Below are 22,643 nucleotides of genomic sequence, written 5' to 3'. Positions count from 1 at the left end.
GTGTGTGTGTGTGTGTGTGTGTGTGTGTGTGTGTGTGTGTGTGTGTGTGGTGTGTGTGTGTGTAGGAGGGAGGTTGGCTCTGTGGACAACGGAGGAAGTGCTAGGGCAAAAGGGGAAACACTTTCTTTCACGAATTCCTAAAAACATAGACTTAGAGAAGACTTCTATCAGTCACTAACGAAACATGATGGTCTTCTTTCTTTATCCATGAACAGGCCATTTCCAAAACAGTAGTGAGAATACTGGGATTTCATTTAAAAAAGACTTCTTTCTGTGGCCTACCAACAACTTTCATATACGGATTGCTTGAGTGAAAACTGAGGCTGCTTTTAGAATCAAGAATTTTAAAACATCTAAGATGGTACTGTATGTAAAGGGAAAAATTTTGACAGAAAAGAATACAAATTTAAAAAAAGACAACACATAGATGATAAAACATAGAGTGCTGGTACACATTTATTCTTTTATTGCTAAACATTAAACGCCAGCAACTACGATATCTTCAAGTTAAAGCCTAAGAATGAATTACAGCTCAGTTGAAAGATTTATAGAAAAAAATACCTGTGTACCATTAGTATGTGGACATTCAATAAATACCACAGGACAAACTGATGACTAAGAGCCACATATCCATGAAGTGCATGGTTACAATTTACTGTTAGAACAGATAGTGACCTGTAAGAGCGATTATCAGAAGGTCAAGTTTAACTGCATGTCTTTTCAAACTGAAATGCTAAAAAGAATATATACATCCTTTAGGGATTTTAAGTGATTAAAAACAACCCTGAAAAATGTAAACAGTGCAGAATAGAAACACTGAAAATAAAGTTTTACTGCTGAACAACTGCCAACACAACACTTTCTTCAAATCCTCAAAATAATTCATTTTTCTAATTGCTCTACAGAAACCAAAATGGACTATTTTCATAAAGATGGTAATGTATCAGGGACACAAAGACCTTCCAAGTTATTATTTTATGTTATATATTTACAGTATATTCAATAATACTTTTTACAGCTTACTTAGATAGAAACATGCTTTTCTAATCCATAAATAACACTAACCATCATCCGTTCAACCACATTTATTAAGTATTTTTGATGTCTCATGCACTGTGCCAGGGATGCAAAGATGAGTATGACATGGTCCTCGCTCTAGAAGTGCCCACAATCAAGCTGAAGAAACAACACATAACCTTTCCTTTCTTACACAATGAGGCCATTTCTGTAAAAATGGGACTGATGTGCTCAATATCCTAATAGAGTGTTTGCCAAATCCTGACCCAATGTAGCAGAAGACCAAGGTGTTTAAAAGCCATAAGAAAATGACATGCTTGGGGTTTTTTTTCCACCCAGAAAAAGAAGTTTACAGGTAGGATTTCATCTATTAAATTTTTTTCTCAGTTTTAAAAAACTGACCTGCACATATATAGCATTTCCATTAATAAACTGCTTAGTTCATGTAATAGAATTAATTATGTAAGTATTTCATGGTATTCCCCAAACTTTACTACCTGAACAGGTCTGCGTATCACTCTGTTAATATACTTTAATCCTGAAAGACTGTCTGCCTAAAAACAGAACAAATGCCTTTTTCCTAGGATAAACCAATAATTTGTACAGTTTTAAGTAGTGGTAATAACTGATGACCTTAAGTCATTAAAAATATTAAAATTATATTCAATATATAATTTCTGTTTAAGAAGGCAGGCAGATTTATAATACAATCTAAAGTTTCCTTAAAAATGGTTAAAAAGTTTTAGTGCCTAAAAAGCAACTCAGTGATCTGAAAGAGGTGAACCCCACGAATACCTCAATTAGTGAAAAAGTTGGAAACATGACTACTCATGTTCTTGAGTATATGAGAGAAGCAAATATTTTTCATCAAAGAAAGAGCTTGCTCATATACTTCTAATACCAACAGCTTCACACTGGCCTATTGACTTCCCAGATCTTCCAGGGCTGCATCTCCAGTCCAAAAGATCTCAAACTAGGCAGGGCTCTTTTGGGCTCAAGAGGCAGTTCCCGGGCACTGGCAAATCCACATTTGTACTCACATGCAGCCATACTCACTCTACTACCAAGTCTTTCGTGGACCCACAGAGGTAGCTTAGGGGAAAGATGGAAAGCAAGGACTACATATTTAATTACCCAACACAGAGAAACATCGGAGCCACTGGTGAGGACAGAGTATGTTTCAGGGCTTAAGGTAATTGCTTCTTGAAGACAGGGACCTAGGAGCTAGGCCCCAGGTAGCTCCAGCAGCACAAGAGAAAATATCTACCCTGGAAGGATTCCAAGCTTTGAAGCTCTGTAGAGAACAGTAACCCAGACTGCAGAAGGTCCTGTGATCTGTCTTGTGACCTGCTGCAAGACCCACCTGGCTCATTTCTGAGGTTCACCCCTAACTGTCTCAGCTCACATACTGCAGGTGGCAGATACTTCTGCAGCTCACTCTGAATGTCAAGGGTAGTGTTGCTTTATGAGAGTATAGGGACATATTATCAAAGAGGCAACTCTTGTGGGGCAAAACATGTCTCACCCTATTATAGACCCTACTTCCTCTTTGTTCATTTATTTGGCGTCACTTGACAAAGATTTTCCCTTTCATGTCAGCAGATTCTTTTACAGAATTTTATTAATTTAATTGTAATCAGACCTCAGTTGTCAGAGTACAAAATAATACACAATTTAATTTAAAAATACTTTTCAAACAAGACAAGGGACAAGAGATATAGACCAAGAAAATGCTCACCTTTCCACTTGGCCAAAGTCTGGTCTCCTTCAAATCTGGATTAATGATGCTTTTTCAAGAAGTTTTTCCCAATTAATCCTACCCAATTCTGTTTTCCTTTACATTATTTCAACACGATACGTAGCCACACAAAAATGGTTTAACATGAATTTGCACTTGTTTAGGAATTGTTCCACAAGCATCTGAAGGCTGTAGGTTCAGTCTTTAAAACTAGAATGTAATCAGGGACTATGCCTTTCATTTCTTCTGTTTATCCCATAGTTTGGATACTCTGGATAAAGAACTTAAAGTTGTTGGCTAAAATGTAATTTTAAGGAAACACTTTATATTTCACACCAAGTAAGGTTTTCAATATTGTATATTGTAACTCAGAGATTCTATCAAATGAGTGCAAATATTACCGTGCTGTAACCATCCAGAGTCCCAGGGTCACATTGGCAGCCAAAAGTATACTGCCACCAAGCAAGATGAAAAATCCTATCAGATCTTTGACATCATTGTCTCCAATCACTGAGGTAAGAGTAGCATCTAGGAAAGAGTTTAAAATCCATTGTCCGTCCAAAGCAAAGCAGGGCACTGCATTAACAATAGCCAGAGCTCCCGAGAGGGAAATCAGGTACCTGGTTAAAATCGGTTAAGGAGCTTACGGCGAGGTCTGAGGGCAAAGCACATTTGTGGGAGTCGGAAGCAGGCATTTTACCAGGACTGGATTTGAGATTACAGGTGACTTCCTTCCTTTCTTTAAATCTCTGCTTACCAGTATACACCATTGCTTCTTAGATCTCTACTATTTAAAACAAATGACATATTATTTCGAAGTTCAAAAACCTTGACTAGAAAAATAAAGGCCAACCACTTGTAAACCAAGACAATCTGTAATGAACTCCTTCAGAAGACTAACTCTTCCTAATCCTTTAATTATACATCAAGACAAAGGAATAAGAAATAAGGGAAAATTACTTTTTGATCCTTACGAAGTATACGTTATATTAGATATATAAAGATTTTGGCCCCTTGAACTCTATTTTACTATCATCTGTAAGGTCGTAGTGTAAATATCTCTGAGAAAAAGCTGCAGTCTACAAGGTACAATTTTGACTGTACACATTTTTTAGTAACTCATTTGTTAACTAATTTGTTACTAATTTGCTCATTTGTTTTGTTTCATTTTTTTTGCAAATCATTAAGGAAAGAAATTAAAGATTTAAAAGTGACAAAAATAAAGAACCTTTCCAAACTGTTCACTTTATTCAAATTCTATATAATAACCAATTAAAATTTTTCTTTACATGCAAATATAATATGCTAAAGAACACATGGGATTTTGTCCTCTGAATGCTATTTTAGTATTGGAAACCAGTTTGATCTCCCTTACGCATTCCTCCACTTGATCGGAGCCAACAGGCTCAGAAGGGGTGGAATTCATCACCGCATTAGTAGCTGAAGCGTTCATCCTTTATAAACGTACTAAAAGGTTTTATACCCCTAAATTCAACTCTCAATTTGTATTCTAGGTTCCTTCCCTTCGACATCTTAACCTTTCTCTCCTCCCAATCAATCTTTCTTCTCTGACTTCTTCCTCCCTAGGTACAATCTGATCTTTTTCAACTTTAAAGTCTCTTTTTTTGGTATTAGCAGTTAACTGATACATGTAAGGTCTGTTCATGCTCTCTAATCAAGGTAAAACTAATGAAGTTCCAAGTAGCACTTTTTTTTTTTTTTTTTTTTTGCGGTACGCGGGCCTCTCACTGTTGTGGCCTCTCCCGTTGCAGAGCAACAGGCTCCGGACGCGCAGGCTCAGCGGCCATGGCTCACCGGCCCAGCCGCTCCGCGGCATGTGGGATCTTCCCGGACCGGGGCACGAACCCACGTCCCCTGCATCGGCAGGCGGACTCTCAACCACTGCGCCACCAGGGAAGCCCCCAAGTAGCACATTTTAAAAACATCTTTCACGCCAGAAAGGATACTTGACAAATGTCTCCACAATCACAGGCAGATCTATGCTTAGAAAGTTGAAACGTGGAATAAAACTGGTGATGCTCACTAAAAAAGAAAAATAAGAAATAATATTATTTATACAGATAAGCAACAGCATTATGAATTTTACCATATGACTAAAAATTGGGCTAGCCTATTAAATTGATTGAGAAAGCCCTTCCCAAACATATGCAGGCAGGCTCTATGGCCCACATATAAAAGCAATTGGCAATTCTAGAACATCTAATAAAAATAGTGGAATACAGAAATTCATATCTCAGTGTACTTATATTTTGAGGTGAGAATATGATAAAACTGATTATATACCAACTATGACTACCAAATACAGAGATTGACTTTAAAAATACACTAGAATTTATATCAAAAGAGTCCTTATTCTTTCAAAGAGGTATAACCTTAAAATCACATTCACTCCAACTATCAATATTATGCCACTTAATCTCCTTCTGGTCTCGGTGTTTTTTTCACTGCTAAAACAAGGATTAAGACTAGGGGATTTTTAAGGTCTCCTCCACTTTGTGGATTCCATGATCCTGTTTTTGTTCAAAACATTTAAAAACTCTCTTATAATTAAATAGAACCCATAGCACACATTTCTGAATTACCCTGAAAAGGGACATTTCTACATTTGTTGAGGAGGTATTATACACTCTAGAGTCACTTAGAGTCAAACTAATAAATAAGAAGAATGACCCGACTTTTATCTTAGGATATGACTATGGAGAAATGAGAGAGCTTTTTAAAGAGTAACTTAAAACCCACATGTCAATTGATGAATTCATCAATTGATGAATAAATACAGAAAATGTAATATATCCATACAATGGAATATTACTGGGTTGGCCATAAAAAGGAACTATGTACTGACACATACTACAACATGGATGAACCTTGAAAACATTATGCTAAGTGAAAGAAGCCAGTCACAAAATATTCCATTTATATGAAATGTGCAGGAACAGGCAAATTTGCAGAAACAGAAAGTAGATTAGTGGTTGCCAAGGGCTGGGGGTGGGTGGGTGTAGAGAAGTAGAATGACTGCCTAATGGGTATGGGCTTTCTTTTTCGGGTGATGAAAATATTCTGGAACAAGACTGTGGTGATGGTTCCACAACTCTGAATATATTAAAAACTACTGAACTGTACACTTTTTTATTTTTAATTTTTTTAACATCTTTATTGGAGTATAATTACTTTACAATGGTGTGTTAGTTTCTGCTGTATCACCAAGTGAATCAGCTATACATATACATATATCCCCATGTCTCCTCCCTCTTGCGCCTCCCTCCCTCCCACCCTCCCTATCCCACCCCTCTAGGTGGTCACAAAGCACAGAGCTGATCTCCCTGTTCTATGCGGCTGCTTCCCACTAGCTATCTATTTTACATTCGGTAGTGTATATATGTCCATGCCACTCTCTCACTTCGTTCCAGCTAACTGTACAATTTAAAAGGGTGAATTGTATGATATGTGAATTATATTTCAATAAAATTGGTAAAAAAAAAAAGGAACATAAAAAAAATCTTGTACAACAAAATAAGTTAGACTGTATGATCTTCAGCCATATGGAGAAGCTATATGTTTAATCCAATCATGTTGCCACTGTTAAAACAATTATGCTGGCCCGGTTTTGAAATTATATTCATATAAAATTCATGTGTCATGCACAAATTACTTTATCATCATTATCACTATGATTCCAATCGCTTCTCGGCCTTTTGGCTAAGATCAAGTGTAGTATCACTATGATTCCAGGCATTCTTTGACATATGCTGCTCTTGCTACTGTTTTGGGAGCTTGGATAAATTTAATAAACGCTCAGAGAATATCTTAGAGATCATCTATGTGATATAAACGGTAGTGAAGGAAAAATGCGTCATGTGTCACTCTCCATAGGCAGACATGGTGTTCAGCTCCATCTTGCTTTATAAATTCAGATTATTTTCCTACTGCTTAAATTTCATTTCGTGCTTAAGAACAAGTTAACAAGACTTTGAAAAGTGATCAAATATAATAAATAAAACTAATGCAAGATGTGTACTGAGTTGCTACCACTGAGAATATATGCCATTGTAGCGATATTCTGAGGGTCTACCACAATAATACCCACCTGTGTAGTGAAGGTGCAGTGGATGTCCTACATACAACATATCGATTTGAGGTGGGTGTTTCACTTTTATTAAGCGAGTATGAGTTTCCAAAGAAGGTATTATACAGAAACTTGAACTTGAGCTTTTTTTACAATCTTTATTGGTTCTACAAACTTGGGTGGCTTCCACTGCTTTCCGGGCAGGTAGACATGTATGCTAGGGATAGAACATTAATTAGTCAATATTAAAAATGACTTGTTAACAAGAAAAACGCCAAGTTACATTACTTCAATATCTTTCATGTCACCTAGCATATTAGGAATGAAGTTCATATAAAGGAAATGCCATTTATGTGTATCTACTATAAATTAGATTCAATTATTCCACTTTGGCCAAATAAGATATTACCATTATAAAATTTTTAAAGATTCTCAGATGAAATATGACATGTGAAATGTAGAGATTTTAATAAAATTATACAAAGCAAAAGGGCAATGGTTTTGTAGATTCCATTTTAGTTCTATATGCTTATTTTGTAATAATTATATCAGGCAAGCAAGACTGCGTCAGGGACAACTTACCAAACGCTTATTAAAATTATTTCTATAGGAAAAGCACACATCTGTAAGGCTGTGATTGTTACAGCATTCAGTCGAACCGTCTAGCCGTTTGTATGCTGAAGAGAAATGGTTTATTAAAATCTGTTATTAAAAAAAAGAATCCATTACATAGAAGTACATTTGTAATAAGAATTTTGCTTTCAAGACAAAAAGAATTAAGTAAAATGCATATGAATTCAGAAACAACTGTATAATTGACAGTTCCGCTTGTCAGCTACTCACTGCAGAGTTTGATTTTACATTATAAAAAGAGATACATCCAATTTGAAATCAAGAAGCATCAATTACCCTAGGTTAGTTGTCTTCATATAAACTTACCCACTCGTAAAGCTGGAGTTCCAGGGTCTCAGTAGGTTTTGCAATAACTCCAGGTGGTCAAGCACAAATATTTAATGAGCCACTATTAGATGTCCTAATGCTGCTGATCCACTGATCCAATTTCCCTACTGAACTCCTGTGCTGTGCTGTTAGCACAGTGAGCTAGAGCAGGGGGTCCCCAACCCCGGGGCCGCGGACCGGTGGCGGTCCACGGCCTGTTAGGAACCGGGTCGCATAGCAGGAGGCGAGTGGCGGGCGAGCGAGCGAGCGAGCGAGCGAAGCTTCATCTGCCGCTCCCCATCGCTCGCATTACCGCCTGAACCATTACTCACATTACCACCTGAACCACCACCCCTGCCCCCTGCCCTGGGGAAAAATGTCTTCCACAAAACCGGTCCCTGGTGCCAAAAAGGTTGGGGACCACTGTGCTAGAGGATGCCTAAGAGACTCTCATCCCTAAGGACATCCCTATTATATCAAATCTCTCTCCCACCTCCAGGCTTATCTTGAGGCTTTCCCCACAGAACCAGGGCAGCCCAATTGGACCCCACAGATATGCACATATTTGCCTGCATACTAGTAATCCAGTTACCATTTTTGGAAGGTAACAGAAACAGGGCAAGTATCCCCATTATTCATTTATTTTTTCAAGTTCTTTGGTAGACTGCTTCTCTTGTGTCTAGGGTAGAATAAGGAAGCTAAATCACTGTTACAGCTGGGACAAAATTTTTTTTTCCATATATTTATTTTGGAAGGTTTCCTGCATTCAGCACATCAGACTTGTAAAGCAAAATTGATGCGTGGGGACTTCCCTGGCAGTCCAGTGGTTAAGACTCCCAGCTTCCACTGCAGGGGGTGCAGGTTCGATCCTTGGTCGGGGAACTAAGATCCCACATGCCACGGGGTGTGGCAAAAAAAAAAAAAAAAAAAAAGAGAAAAAAAAATTGATGTGTGGCAAGGACCAATTAAACTTAGAATCTTATATACCTACTACCATACTCATATGTGCTGAAGAAGAGAAAGTAAAGTTATCCCCGATTTCCAATACTACGAAAAGCATTATTAACAAGTGTCTTTAGGAGTGCTGGCGTGAAAATGGTTATTGATATGCAATCTGACTTTATAAGGATTTTATATTTCTGGCAAAGGTTTTTGTTTGTTTTTAAATCTTTTCTTTTTTTTTTCTAGATCATTTGGTTAGACTGGATGTCCTTAAACACGCACTGTTGCCAACGCAAAGAACAAAACAGAGGTGAAGTAAACTAACAGATGCATCAATTTCTCCTCTGCAATGGCTGGCTGTGTGGGTAGTTTTGCCTCGTTTTCTTACCATAACTGAATGGGTATTTAAATTCTGGGTGATGAGTAATATTTAAAATATGAAAGCAAACTGTGAACATCTAATGGCACAAACTTGTGCCTATAATCACTCATCAGCCCTAACGGTAAACTATAAGGTAAAAAGGTGTTTAGGATTAAAAAAAAAAAAAAAAAAAAGATCCAGGCAAAAGCCCTCAGTATTTTTTCTCATCAGTTGCCAAGTCGCACCAATTTTTACCTTCTCATTATTTTTCTCTTTATTCCCACTAAAGGGTAGACTCCAATTCTTTCTCACTTGACCCATTTGAAGAGAGTACCAACGCATCTAGTTTACCACCTAGCTCTCATATGCAAACTTGTCCTACATACTGAATGCTTCAGATTAACCTTCCAGTGTAGAACTCTGAGAATGTAGCTCTTCTAATCCAAATATCCAAAGACTCTGTGCTGCTCCCAAACAGTCTAAATGCCATAGCCTAAAACATAAAGACTTCTACTTTTTTTTTTAGTCACCTTAGCTCATACTCTTCTCTTGCTGAACCAAATTATTAGCAGTTCCCTGACCAACTTCTAGTCTGTGGCGCCGAGGTTCATTTATATCGGTCTCCTGAAATTAAACTCACTGTTGAGGCCCAGCTCAAGAGCTGCTGCTATGAAGCCTGTCCTCATCTTTTCAGTCAAGACTGACTGCCATCAACTCTCACAACTCCCAATACTTTTTGTCATTAATTACATTTAACCTTGTTCCGTAATGTGGGCATGGTCTAATTCTTTTGATTAGACTGTGAGGTCTTTGAGGGAAAAGTTTCTCAGTATCTTATATAAGGTGAATAACTCAATATGCACTGAATACATAAATGGTGTTCTATGCCACTTGCCTTTGTATCAGTAATGATTTTTAAAAATTTACATCTGATGCTTGATTCTTATTTTTTCTTGGAGGAATGTATGCAATACAGAATTGAAAAGTCAAGAATTTGATATCACTGTTGATATAGCATGTCTGATAATACAACAGCTTAAAGGGGCCAAGCAGGTATCAAATAAATGAAGTGGATAGTGTGTGGAAAAAATAGGAAATGGTGGGGGTTGTGATGAATTAGAGAATACATACCTTGTTCTAAGTAGTGTTAGCAGCCAGGCCACTCAACTTGGGGCCGAGAGTCAAGAGATCATCTATTTTATTCCATGAGAAAGAAGTCTGGACCCTCATGCGAAACCTTTTCTTTTTTCTTTTTGGCCGTGCTGTGCAGCATGCGGGAACTTAGTTCCCCGACCAGGGATTGAACCCGTGCCCCCTGCAGTGCAGTCTTAACCACTGGACTACCAGGGAAGTCCCGAAACCTCTTAAATATTAAATATTGGCAGCCAATTAAGAATTTTAAAAATATTGTGCAAGCCAAACCATACACATCTGTCAAGGCTGGCTGGATTTGGCCTCTAGGTTACCACCAATTTGTGACCTCTAGGTTATGGCTTCTTCCTATGGTGATTAATCCAATTAAAACATAAACTGATGGCTATGGCTACCATGACAAGATGAAGTGCCTCCCGACATACAGAATTTCCCATTATTTTGTTATCATGTGAGAAGATATTTCTCTGTTTATCAGTTAAAAAAAAGTTGTACATTTAAAAATGTATTTTATTTTAGAATCTTTTCTACTGGATCACATTAAAGGACAAGTCACTTAATTTCTGTGACTCAATTCTTAACCTATAAGACGGGTATGCCAGAGGTAATTTTCACATTAGTATACTGCTATCAACATGAGAGACCAATCCAATTCTACTTTGGAAGGCACATTCAAGACTGCAATGGGAGGGCTTCCCTGGTGGCGCAGTGGTTGTGAGTCTGCCTGCCGATGCAGAGGACACGGGTTCGTGCCCCGGTCTGGGAGGATCCCACATGCCGCGGAGAGGCTAGGCCCGTGAGCCATGGCCGCTGAGCCTGCACGTCCGGAGCCTGTGCTCCGCAACGGGAGAGGCCACAACAGTGAGAGGCCCACGTACCGCAAAAAAAAAAAAAAAAAAAAAAAAGACTGCAATGGGAGGTCCCAGAGGCATTCATGGGATCAGTTTAACTCTAGGAAATTAGAATTCTCCCTTAAATCTCCCCAGACTGGGAAAGAATTAGGGGAATTAAGACCAGAACAGTTTCATAATTCCATTACAAGGAGAACCTGCATATTCTGAATGTACCCTAAGATGGGCCCTAAGATACTTGTAGAAATAGTCTAGTCTTCAAAGGATGGTCTAGACCAGAGGTAATTTTGGAATAAGGCTGGAAGGAAGAGACTTTTTCAATCTATAGTTCACAGTACTCACTACTTTCTACATCACTAAAATGAATTGAACAATTTTCTTACCCTAGCTTAATAAATATATAAATGTAACTAGAGTTCCAATATAGGCATGCAAACCTATTTATTCTATTTATTTATTTATTTATTTATTTATTTACTTACTTATGGCTGCATTGGGTCTTCATTGCTGTGCGCGGGCTTTTGTGGCGAGTGGGGGCTACTCTTCGTTGCAGTGCGCAGGCTTCTCATTGCAGTGGCTTCTCTTGTTGTGGAGCACCGGCTCTAGGCATGCGGGCTTCAGTAGTTATGGCTCGCGGGCTCTAGAGCGCAGGCTCAGTAGTTGGGGCGCACGGGCTTAGCTGCTCCGCGGCATGTGGGATCTTCCCGGACCAGGGATTGAACCCATGTCCCCTGCACTGGCAGGCAGATTCTTAACCACTGCGCCACCAGGGAAGTCCCTTTATTCTTAGTTCTATGGTAGAATTTATACCAGCACCACCTAGTACCAAGTAGTTAAAAAATTATAAACTCTCTCTCTCTCTTCAATTGGTGAGAGCAAAGAAACCTTGGATGATACCTTGATATTCACAATGGGAGAACAGACACTTTTTTCTAAACATTAGAGAAGATTTGAGCATAAAAACAATCTGGGTACTCAAACTATGTGGAAAAGATTTCCAGAGTTTTCCTTTTACTATCTTAAACTAAGTCAGGAACGGCCTTTTCTCACTACAGTTAAAGATGCATAAAAAAAAAAAAAAAGATGCATAAGACAGGACAATACTCCCTGTGCCAGGCAGTTACAGGTATATACCCTCATCTCCTTTGAACAGGAATATAGGCTATTCAAAGGGGATGCCTGTGTCTGGACTCATAGCTTCATTTTAGGGAGCAGTTGCCTTTAGTATTCAATCTCACTCTTTTTAAAATGCCATTCAAATGCTGGACTTAGTAGTCTTTCTTATTCAAGACAATGCTTCCAAGAAAGAAAAAAAGGAATTTAGCTTTCGGCATATATGAAGAGTGTCCCCTGAAACTAAAGAAATAGGATGCAAGCTACTTGTTAGAAAATAATCCCCCAAAAGAAACAAAATAGTTCTTGTCTGTAACTTTTAGTTTCATTCAAATCACTAAGTGGCATATGGACACAGAGCAATCTTAAATTAAGCAGAAGCTTGAAAATGAAGAGGGGAACTTTGTTCTGTTCTGATGCAGAATGAAACCAGAGATTTATTCCAGGTACAAAGGGCTCTAAGCCTCACCCAGTGTCCTTTTTGGGGCTTCCTGGAAAGGCCATTCAATCTGCAAGGAGTGTGTGAGACAAGCTCTTTAGGCTTGCCCCATGTACCAAGGGCAGAGGTGTAATTAAACCAGCCTTGGTTCTGTTGGTGCTGCTCATAGTTTAGCAGGTTAATGTTTAAAAATCAAAAACGAAAGGACTGACAGAAGAAAAAAGTAGTTCCCAACAATTTCATAAAATGAATAGTCATTTCATGTTGATTAACCACATTTTTCTAATTTGCCAGAAATATACCTGTTAATATTTTAAGGAGAACATCTAGTCTGCTTAATTAATACCGTAATTAATTAATATCTTAGGGAATATCTTTAAAAATTTAAAATTACACCTGGGAGAGTCAGGGTATGAAATGAGGCCAGAAATGATTGGCTGGGACAGCTTATGAGCACTTTCAGGGTCAGATCTTTCTAAGGTGGCTTTATTGTTTTCAAGTGGTATAAATTTTCAGAATTTTAATTATGTATATTGAATTCTACTCTAAATTGAATATGAATCACTTTTGGATTATGAGCTACTTTGCATTACCATATTTGGCTATATCTTTGCCATCTACTCATAATGTAGGATAACAAAGGTCCCTAGGTACATGTAAAATAATATCAATCCATAGTTTTCTTTTTTTGCGGTACGCGGGCCTCTCACTGTTGTGGCCTCTCCCATTGCGGAGCACAGGCTCCGGACACGCAGGCTCAGCGGCCATGGCTCACGGGCATGTGGGATCTTCCCGGACTGGGGCACGAACCCGTGTCCCGTGCATCGGCAGGCGGACTCTCAACCACTGCGCCACCAGGGAAGCCCCGTAGTTTTCTTAAATGTCCATAGCCACTTTGGTCAAGTCTGCCATTAAAATTAATCTAGTATATATTTTAAGTTACATTTACAGTCATTAAGATTTCTACAGTCTGGCTGAGTATATGTACTCCATTTAAAAATGATTAAATGGAGGTACGGGTTTATCAGATACAGTCATCATGTAAAATCAGCAAGTATCCTAATACAGTCGCTCCTAAGGAAATGAGACATATATTGAAGAATTATTATTTGGGGATTGATTTTTTTATTAGTGTGGGAAGAGTAATATCTGCTTTGGGTTTTTAAACAAATACCTCCAAAATATAGCATATGATCCATAATAGTGAAATACTCAAAACGTTAATAAGGAAAGAGTTTCAGAGTATTTCAAGAAAAATTTCACTTCCATTCTGTCTGCTGGAAAAAAGACAAAAGCTTAAACATCTGAAATGCAGATATTCTAAATAAAACAATCCTACTGGAGAGAGCTTTATTTGATTACGATGTCATTTTGGCTTTTGTAATTCAATACAGATTGTACCAAGTTTAGAGAAACTTGAGGAAAATGATAAAGGACTTAAGAAGTATGAAATTATGGATTATTTCTCTTACAGAAGAACACACTGTGGATTACACACCCAACTGAAAAGATGCGATACATGGAAAAACATGAGATGCAATTTGAAGTACTGAGTGCTACCTACGAGGTATTTTTGCCCCTGCCAAAAATGGATCCTGAATCTAATCAAGCCTCTGGACCTAACTACCATCTATAGGAAATTTGGGGGATACCGAACATGTTAATGATACATTTGACAAAACAAATGACTCAGTTTCTTCAATAAATGATATTAAAAATAAAAAGTCAGGGGGAATTGTTACAACTTAAAAGAGACTTAAAAGGCATACCATCCAACTTAAACCAACTATAAAAACAAAACCAGAGAAGAGTGCAGGTATTAGGAATTATTGTTAATTTTGTTAGGTGTGATAATAGTACTGTGGTCATGTCTAAAAGGTCATCATCTATTAAAGATATGCTGAAGTTTATGGATAAAATGACAGGATACCTGGGATGTGCTTTAAAATACTTCCCTCAAAAGTGGACAGGCTGGATAAAAAAAATGGCAAAATGTTGATAATTGCTGAAGCTAGGAGAAGGATACATGAGGTTTCATTTATACTACTCTCTCTCTCTTTTTTTTTTTTTTTTTTTTGGGCCGTGCTGTATGACTTGTAGGATCTTCCTTCCTCGACCAGGGACTGAACCCATGCCCTCACCAGTGAAAGCGCGGAGTCCTAACCACTGGACCACCAGGGAATTCCCTGTACTACTCTCTTGACATTTATGTATGTTTGAAAAATGTTTACAATAAAAAAAATTCTTAAAACTGGGTTATACATGGAAGACTACATTTGAAAAAACATTTTAAATCCGTTCTTACTACTTTGTCACTGCTGTACACAGTACTTTAATACAGTTATTCTTGATAATTAATCATATTTCTTAATCCCAGTAGATGTAGACAAGTATCCAGGCATTTCTTGACTTAAAGATGTAGTCTGTGAGCATAACTTGTGCTTTCCAGCACTTTCAATAATTTGGGTCCCCATAATTTTGTATGAAGAGTTGGCAGACTGATTTTTCAGAGCTGGAAGAGCTAAAAATAAATTTGGAAGCTTCTGAGAATAAACTTGCTTCACCCTGTCGCCTACGACACAGAACAACAGATGTGACTTCAGTGGGTATTTTCAGACACCAAGATGACTTCCTCTGGATGACTGCCACACAAAAAAACCCTACCCCAAATAGCTTTGGACATGCCACCATCCATACAGCACAAGGGTATTTAATTGCTGGAATTTAGTTAATTGGTTATGTTTGAGCTTGAATGCTGACTTAACACAAGTGTTTTTTAAATGCTGAAAGAATTAGATACTAGAGTTCTGAAAATCAAATATGAAATTAGTTAGAAGTTCAACAACAATATATAATAAACAAAACATACATATTAGTATCTAACTTACCAAGAAGAATGTTTACTAGTTTAGGCTTATTATTACTTTACTGATTTGTTTTAAATAAGTTAGGACAAAATAAGTCTACAGACATGATCTAAGAATTAGCAAATGGCAAGTACTGCTGCTTGAAGCATTATATTATACTGAGGAAATATACACACCTCTAACTGGGAAGCTTAACTGCTGTAAAGTTGATGCACTTATACAGTAACCAATTTGGGGCTCATAGGTGATGGTATCGAGACATTCATTCCAATCTTGTACATTTGTAACAGGACAATCCTGTAGATGGGTGACAAGGTCTCCCACAAAAAGGCCTCTGGGTCCAATGGCAGGTGAGTCCTTGGGAAGAGGTCAGAAATAAATCAGATAATGTGTGAAGACAAGCTATGATTAATCTGAGCAAATAATAAAGACACTGACTTAATTAAGTAGACTATTTTGAATAATGTAGAAAATAATCCAGCTTTGAATCCAAGATATATAGTCCTAGAAAATTAACAAAATAACACCCAATAATTATAGTTACTTTTCGTATTTCAGTAAGATTTTGAATTTTTCACAAATGAAAACCAAACAAATCCCACTTGCCAACAGTTAAGATTAAAATGATAAACTTTTTCCCAAACTGCTAATTAAAATTTTTTGTGAAAGTAGTCATCAGAATGCTTTCAATGTCCTATATCATCAATGGATAAAATTATAAGACTTATCTAAACACAGTCCCAAATATGCAGACAATACCGTCAGCACAATGAACACATGAGTACATGAGGCAGTTGCTCACAAGGTAATTTTCCTTGTCCCAAAGTGTGAAGAGAAGACTTGATACCATCATAGTAGTCTAAGGGAGTGAAATACAGAGTTGAAGACATTAATTTAAACTCCCACGAAATGTTCTGCTGGCTAGCCTAGGTTCCATCTTTCTTACTTCTTAGGAGTAAAGACATCTGACTCAAAAGCAGAGTTATAAAAATAAACAGTAAAGGTAAATGATGCATTTAATCAAACTACAGTTAGAAAGTCTTGATACTATCCTTGTAACTCAGAACAGAAACAATTTTCAGTATTTTAAAAGAGCCAATGTAGTTCACAAAACTATTTCTTTGATTTGAAAGGATTACAGTAATTTCTTCAGGAGAAACTGAGCATTCTGTACATGAGAACAGTTTGAATAAAAGTTCCTTAAAAAAAAAAAAAGTTCCTGACATAAAATGCTAAGTGTTACATCACAAAATCTGGCGAAAGAATACCCCAAGTAATCTATTATTTACCTCAGCAACTTCAGTGATAAGCACCCCGACTCCAGTGTAGTAAAATGGCAAGAGAATTACAGGAAGGAGAACAAGAGCTAAAATACCCAGGAGTGCAAGGACGAAATTATGCCAGATACCTGAAAAGAGGGAAAAAAAGGAATAAGCTCAACCAGGGGCAGGAATGATATCATTCCAGGTAGTTGTACTTCATAATACTTAGGCATTCTGATAAATTAGTAAAGTAACCAGAAGAAGCTGTGAGGCAGATAGATCTACTTATTAGTACAGAAGACAGATGTTCAGTTAGAGGTTTCTTCCATTTCAGATATTAAAATCTAAAATGAGCATGTTAATACAATACTAGGAAGACTACATGCTAATATGATTTAACACTATTAGAATCTATATTCGATTACATATATACCTCTATTATATATGTAAAGGTGTGTGTGTATATAATGAATAGAATATCTTCTACTTACTACTCTTTTCTCAGAAAATGTATACATATTAATTTAAACATAGTTGTGAAAAAAAACATACTTGTGATCTTTGAAAGGAACTTCAGAGCTATCAAATAAAAGTTATGATGAAGTAAAAAACATTCTTGCTGAACTGGGGTATGTATCTTACATCAATACTATAACTATCTCTGCCATCTCTGCAGAGATGGTTAGGTGAACCCAGTGGTGTGCTGGAGCCTGCTCCTACCAGCTTGCCACAGCTGACCGGGCCTCTTTAACCAACTCCTCCTTCAGGAACTTCAAGTTGGCGCTTTGAAACTGGCCACGGTGGGAGTATTTACACCACAGAAACCAGCAAATGCTACATATCAGAGCTCTCCACCCTCTCCTCCAGGGCTAGATGTTAAACATTCACTAGCATACCTCTAGATTACCCCCCCTCCCATACCGATCCTTGCCCTCTAGTACAGTTTTTCTCATAAGGCAGGGTGGAAGCACTACCCACTCTCTGAGCAGTGTGATTCTTAGTTGTGCAGGTCTTGTCCCTTACAATACAGGACATATAGCATTCCCGACTCCATCCTCTGAATGTCATTAGTGTTCTCCAGTCACTGAGACAAGCAAACAACTGCCCCCACCCCACACATCCCAAATATCCCCAGGAGGGTGATAGCACCAGTGGTTGAGGACCAGTGTTCTATAATGATAGAAACATAACTTAAAAGACATCTCCCAGACTCTCAGGAGGCTGAGTATGGCCATATGACTATGTTTCGGCAAAAGGATGCAAGTGGAAGTGATGGGGATTGTCTTACTGGCTGGAATGTAGCTATGATGGAGTTAACTAAACCTGAGTCCATGATGCAGAAGCTGCATGCTGGGAATAGTAGAGCTAAGACAGAAAGAGCCTGAGTCCCCCAAATCATAGAATTATCATATCAGCATTGAACTACTTACATTTGCAATGTTTTATGAGCGTTTAAGTCACTGCTATTTTTAGCTTTTACAGCAGCCAGATACCTAGCTAATATGGACCATATTCACAATGTAAAATGTTCCTCTAGTCCAGGACATATTAGGTAAACAATATTTTCTGTTTTGCACACAGCAAGATCTTTTTTTTTTTTTTTTTTTGCCGTACGCGGGCCCCTCACTGATGTGACCTCTCCCGCCGCGGAGCACAGGCTCCGGACGCGCAGGCCCACCGGCCATGGCTCACGGGCCCAGCCGCTCCGCGGCATGTGGGATCCTCCCAGACCGGGGCACGAACCCGTGTCCCCTGCATCGGCAGGCAGACTCTCAACCACCGCACCACCAGGGAAGCCCCAGAAAGATCTTTTAAAAACACTAATGGTATCAAGCTATTTATCACAAACTATATTTTGCTTTTTCATTTATATATTTTCGACTTCTTCCTCACCTGCACATTCATATCTAACCCACTTCTTATATCCACTACAGAGTAATCCATTTAAAAAAAAAAACATTGACTTATTTATAAGGTTCCCTCCTAATGATCACTTAGGCTGTTTTAACTTTTTCATACAATGCTGCAACAAACAGCTTTGCTCATATTGTTATGCATCTAATTAAGAATGCATCTGAGGGTATGGAAAATTGCACAGAAATGGAATTATTGGGTCAAAAAATACACGCATTAAAATTGACCTCCAACAAGTTTGCATTATATTCTCGTAAGTGGCATATGTTTCCCCACCCTCTAAACAATACTGGATGGGATGCTATCATAACTTTAGACTGCCATCTGCTAGGTGAAAGGTAAAATCTCATCCTGATTTCTATTTGTTTAATGATGAGTGAGCTTGTACATTTTTCATGCTTATTAAATGGTTATTTGTATTTTTGTCTGAGAATTGCTTACTTCTATCCACTGTCAGTTTACATTTTTTGACTGGGTTGTCTTTTTTTTCTTAAACTAATTTATATATATTATTATTTGTAATACATACACTGAGGAATTTGTTCTTCTGTACGAGGTATTATAATCATTTCCTCCAGTTTGTTTGGCTTGGTTTATAGTTTTGCCTATGCAGACATTTTAAATTTTGGTGAGGTCAAATGTCTCCTTTTGTATTAAGCCTTTCCCAGTTCAAGACTACAGAAGACACTCACCTTTGTTTTCTTGTATTGTTTTCATAGGTTTTTTTTTTTTTTTTTAATTTTCACTCGAGGCATGTGGGTTCTTAGTTCCCCCACCAGGGATTGAGCCCATGCCCCCTGCAGTGGAAGCACAGTCTTAACCACTAGATGGTCAGGGAAGTCCCTAGCATCATTTAAAAAACAAAATTAAAACAAACAGAAAAAAACTCTAATTCTTTGACCCACTGGAATTTACTCTAGTGAAACTAATTAGGAATACAGCTATACCACCCCACCACCCTGTTGCTAGTCCCAAGACAATTTCACAAAATAATCCAGCCCCATTGATTAGATTTGCCACCATTACCATGTGCTAAATTCAACTTTCCCCTTAACCCCTCAGGAGGGCCTAAAAGCTTGCACCAGACCTCTCCCTTATCAGGATGACACCACCATACAACCCCGGCTTTTCTCATCCAAGCAACAGTCAGAGGGGCACACAGCAGCACTGCTTCTTTGACTCTCTGGGCTGGACTCTCCTATCTCTTGTCAGGGATGCAGCTGGTACCAGACCACCCTGTTGGATTCCAGATTTGCCCATGATGGCTAAATTGCAATGCAGGTACCTTTATTTCCTTTATTTAAACAATCTCTTGTTCATTAATGATTTGCTTTTTGAGTATACCAAACAAATTTTTGTTACAATTTTTACTTTCTCTAGAGCAGGGTTTCTCAACATTGGCACTACTGGCATTCTGGGCCAGATAATTTTTTGTTGTGGGGGACTATCTTGTGCACTGTAAAATGTTTAGCAGCATCCCTGGCCTCTACCCACCAGATGCCAGTCGTACCCTCCCTGTTTTCTCTATTTTCTAGGTACAATATTTATATAGGCAAGTTTTTTTCTTTCTTTAGAACAGGTATTTTATTTTTTGCTTTTTCTATTACAAGGGATGTATGTACCAAGTATTAAAAAGTCAATACACACACAACATATTCCACAACTGAACACCACTCCTTAACTAAACAGGCAAAGAAATGACACTAAAAGACAGCACCTGGTAGTATTTGGGGGAAAATAAAAAGACTAAAACAGGTTTAAATCGACTACTACATCCCATCCAATATTCAATACTACACAATCCAGTGCATCTAAAAGGTAGTTATGCAAAATGTGTTAATGTCAAAGAATACAACCAAAATTAAGATGGCAAACTAAACCTATATAACTTTTTTTAAACAGGAAAATACTTTATATATGCATGTAACTGTCCTTCTTTTAAAGAAAATCTGCAAGCAACATTATCTACTTCCAGAAAAACCATATATAGAACTACTAAACGTATTCTTAAAAGTATAAAAGTGAACACTTAGAAAATCCATAATTTTAAAATCATAAATAGATGAACTTCGTATTTAAAAGAATGTGAAAAGAAGTCCCATTTTTAGCACAGTTGTATAAATAGTCTTTTGATGTGAGCTTCATGAATTGTCCTCCTTTTGTGACCAAATATTACAAAAACATAACGTTTTTCAAACTGTATTACAGAACAAGACAGAACATCTTAACAATGTTATCTTATATAATTACTTTTTTTAACGTTTTAAATTTTACTTTTACTAACCTATCAAAGCCTGACTCTTAGACGTGTTAGAGTCATTAAAAAAATTCTTTTCTAGAAACAGTACACAAAAAAGAGGCATATTTATTTCCCATCACATTATTGGAAGATGCTTTCCGAGTCTGAGAAGTTTCTTCTCTCCTTTTTACTGTCTATCTTTATTCTTAGCATGTGTTAAGATATGAGTTTTCAGGTTAGCTGACTGAGTAAATGTCCTATTACAGTAATCGAAGGGGCACATGAAGGGCCTCTCTCCGGTATGGATTCGCATATGGGTACGCAAATTGAAATCCAGGGAAAAGCTTTTTCCGCAGCCTTCGTAGGTGCACTGAAAGGGCTTCTCTCCCGTATGCACCAGTTGATGACGTTTCAGTTTTGAGCTCTCAACAAAAGCTCTGCCACATTCTGCACATACGTGGACTCTGGGACCATGGGTGTGCAGATGCTTTCTCAAAGCAGACTTATCCCTGAACATCTTCATGCAGCCTTTGCTAGGGCAAGCTATTGATCTCGGGGGCTCTTCTTTGGTGTTCTGGGGCTTCTTTCTAGTAAATTCTGCCACTTGTTTGGGATCTGAGAGGTCAAGGCCAGGAATTCCTCCAGGAGGCAGCTTCTTCCCCGTCAGGTACTCTGAATAACCAAGAGTTAGTTTCTCACCAGCCTGTCTAGTCTCGTGGTCTCTCTCATCGCACGCGGAGCACATGGTGACGGCGAACACGCCTTCCAGGGATTTGACGCGCACCTGCTCCTGCTCCCACTTCTCGCTGCCCACCTCGGAGCTGCTTGCCGCCCTGGCCTTGCCGCCGGCGTAACTATTCTTATCGCTGGGCTTTGTGCCTTGGCCACTGTCCTTCCTGCTGTGGCTGTAGGCCGAGGAGGACGTGGAGGGTGGTGACAAGGGAGCCAGGGTCTCCTGGAAGCAGTTGTTTTCGTCGGCCAGGATGGCCGTCTTGTTCTCCAGGTTGGTGACCTGCAGGTCTTCAGACCGGTAGTAGCCCACCACCTCCTCCTGCATCTGCATCATGATCATTTCCTTGTTGTAGTCCCCTTGGTTTGGGGTGCTGATAATGAGAGGCTGCAGCACGAGCAGAGACGTATGGTGTTGGCCATCGTGGACACAGCTGCCGCTGATGTCTTCGTACTCCTTGGCTGCCTCAACCGCCATTGTCTCCACAGGGACGGTCTCCACAGGGATGGTCTCCACAGGGACGGTCTCCACAGGGACGGTCTCCACAGGGACGGTCTCCACAGGGACGGTCTCCACAGGGATCCGGTGCAGCTCCACAGCATCTGCGTACATCTCCGAGTTTTCTGTCACGATGTAGAAAATGTTGTTTGAGGCCATGGCCGAGGGCTCTTCTGAGGCTTTGGCTACTGGGCAGCGAATGAACGACAAGACGGCCGCGGAAAAGAAAGGCCGTGAGAGAAAAGCCCGAGCTCCAGAGGAAACAGAGGGCGCTTCCGGTGCGGGACGCGGAAAACGCAGACGACGTGGAAGCTTCTGGACCCGCCTCACACGTTCGCTTCGGGGAACACCCCCCACCGTACATGCGCTTTACGTCACCCCGCACACGCGCTTTGCGTCACCCCACACACACGCTTTGCGTCACCGCCCCCCCCCCCCGCACATGCCTTTTGGGGCACCCCCGCAGGTGTGCTTTGGGGCACCCCGCACATGCG

General features: G+C 38.9%; 2 protein-coding genes and 1 pseudogene across 6 annotated transcripts in view; 1 reads left to right on the top strand and 2 right to left on the bottom strand.

Moving 5' to 3' along the window:
• MBTPS2 (membrane bound transcription factor peptidase, site 2) overlaps positions 1–22,643 on the bottom strand; it is a 65,448-nt gene that overhangs the window by 23,575 nt on the left and 19,230 nt on the right. For 2 of the 5 annotated variants that reach the window (XM_029240301.1, XM_029240300.1), the window contains exons 6-12: positions 16,796–16,914; positions 16,309–16,365; positions 15,683–15,863; positions 7,425–7,519; positions 6,864–7,059; positions 4,723–4,798; positions 3,157–3,375 (exon numbers count right to left, since the gene is read on the bottom strand). In XM_029240301.1, the coding sequence (XP_029096134.1) occupies positions 3,157–3,375; positions 4,723–4,798; positions 6,864–7,059; positions 7,425–7,519; positions 15,683–15,863; positions 16,309–16,365; positions 16,796–16,914 (943 nt within the window). Of the gene's footprint in view, positions 1–3,061; positions 3,376–4,722; positions 4,799–6,863; positions 7,060–7,424; positions 7,520–14,694; positions 15,212–15,682; positions 15,864–16,308; positions 16,366–16,795; positions 16,915–22,643 lie in introns of those variants that run through there. The other 3 variants (XM_029240302.1, XM_029240303.1, XM_029240304.1) reach the window with 3 other exon arrangements.
• On the top strand, positions 6,456–6,565 carry LOC114906712 (annotated as a pseudogene).
• YY2 (YY2 transcription factor) lies at positions 20,616–22,540 on the bottom strand. The gene has a single exon (XM_029240305.1). It carries the CDS (start codon positions 22,306–22,308, stop codon positions 21,109–21,111), a length of 1,200 nt encoding a protein of 399 aa, XP_029096138.1. The 5' UTR covers positions 22,309–22,540; the 3' UTR covers positions 20,616–21,108.

This window comes from Monodon monoceros, unplaced genomic scaffold, assembly GCF_005190385.1.
Source record: "Monodon monoceros isolate NGI ecotype Baffin Bay Population unplaced genomic scaffold, NGI_Narwhal_1 Super_Scaffold_22, whole genome shotgun sequence".
NCBI lineage: Eukaryota > Metazoa > Chordata > Mammalia > Artiodactyla > Monodontidae > Monodon > Monodon monoceros.
This window is presented reverse-complemented; position numbering and strand designations above follow the sequence as displayed.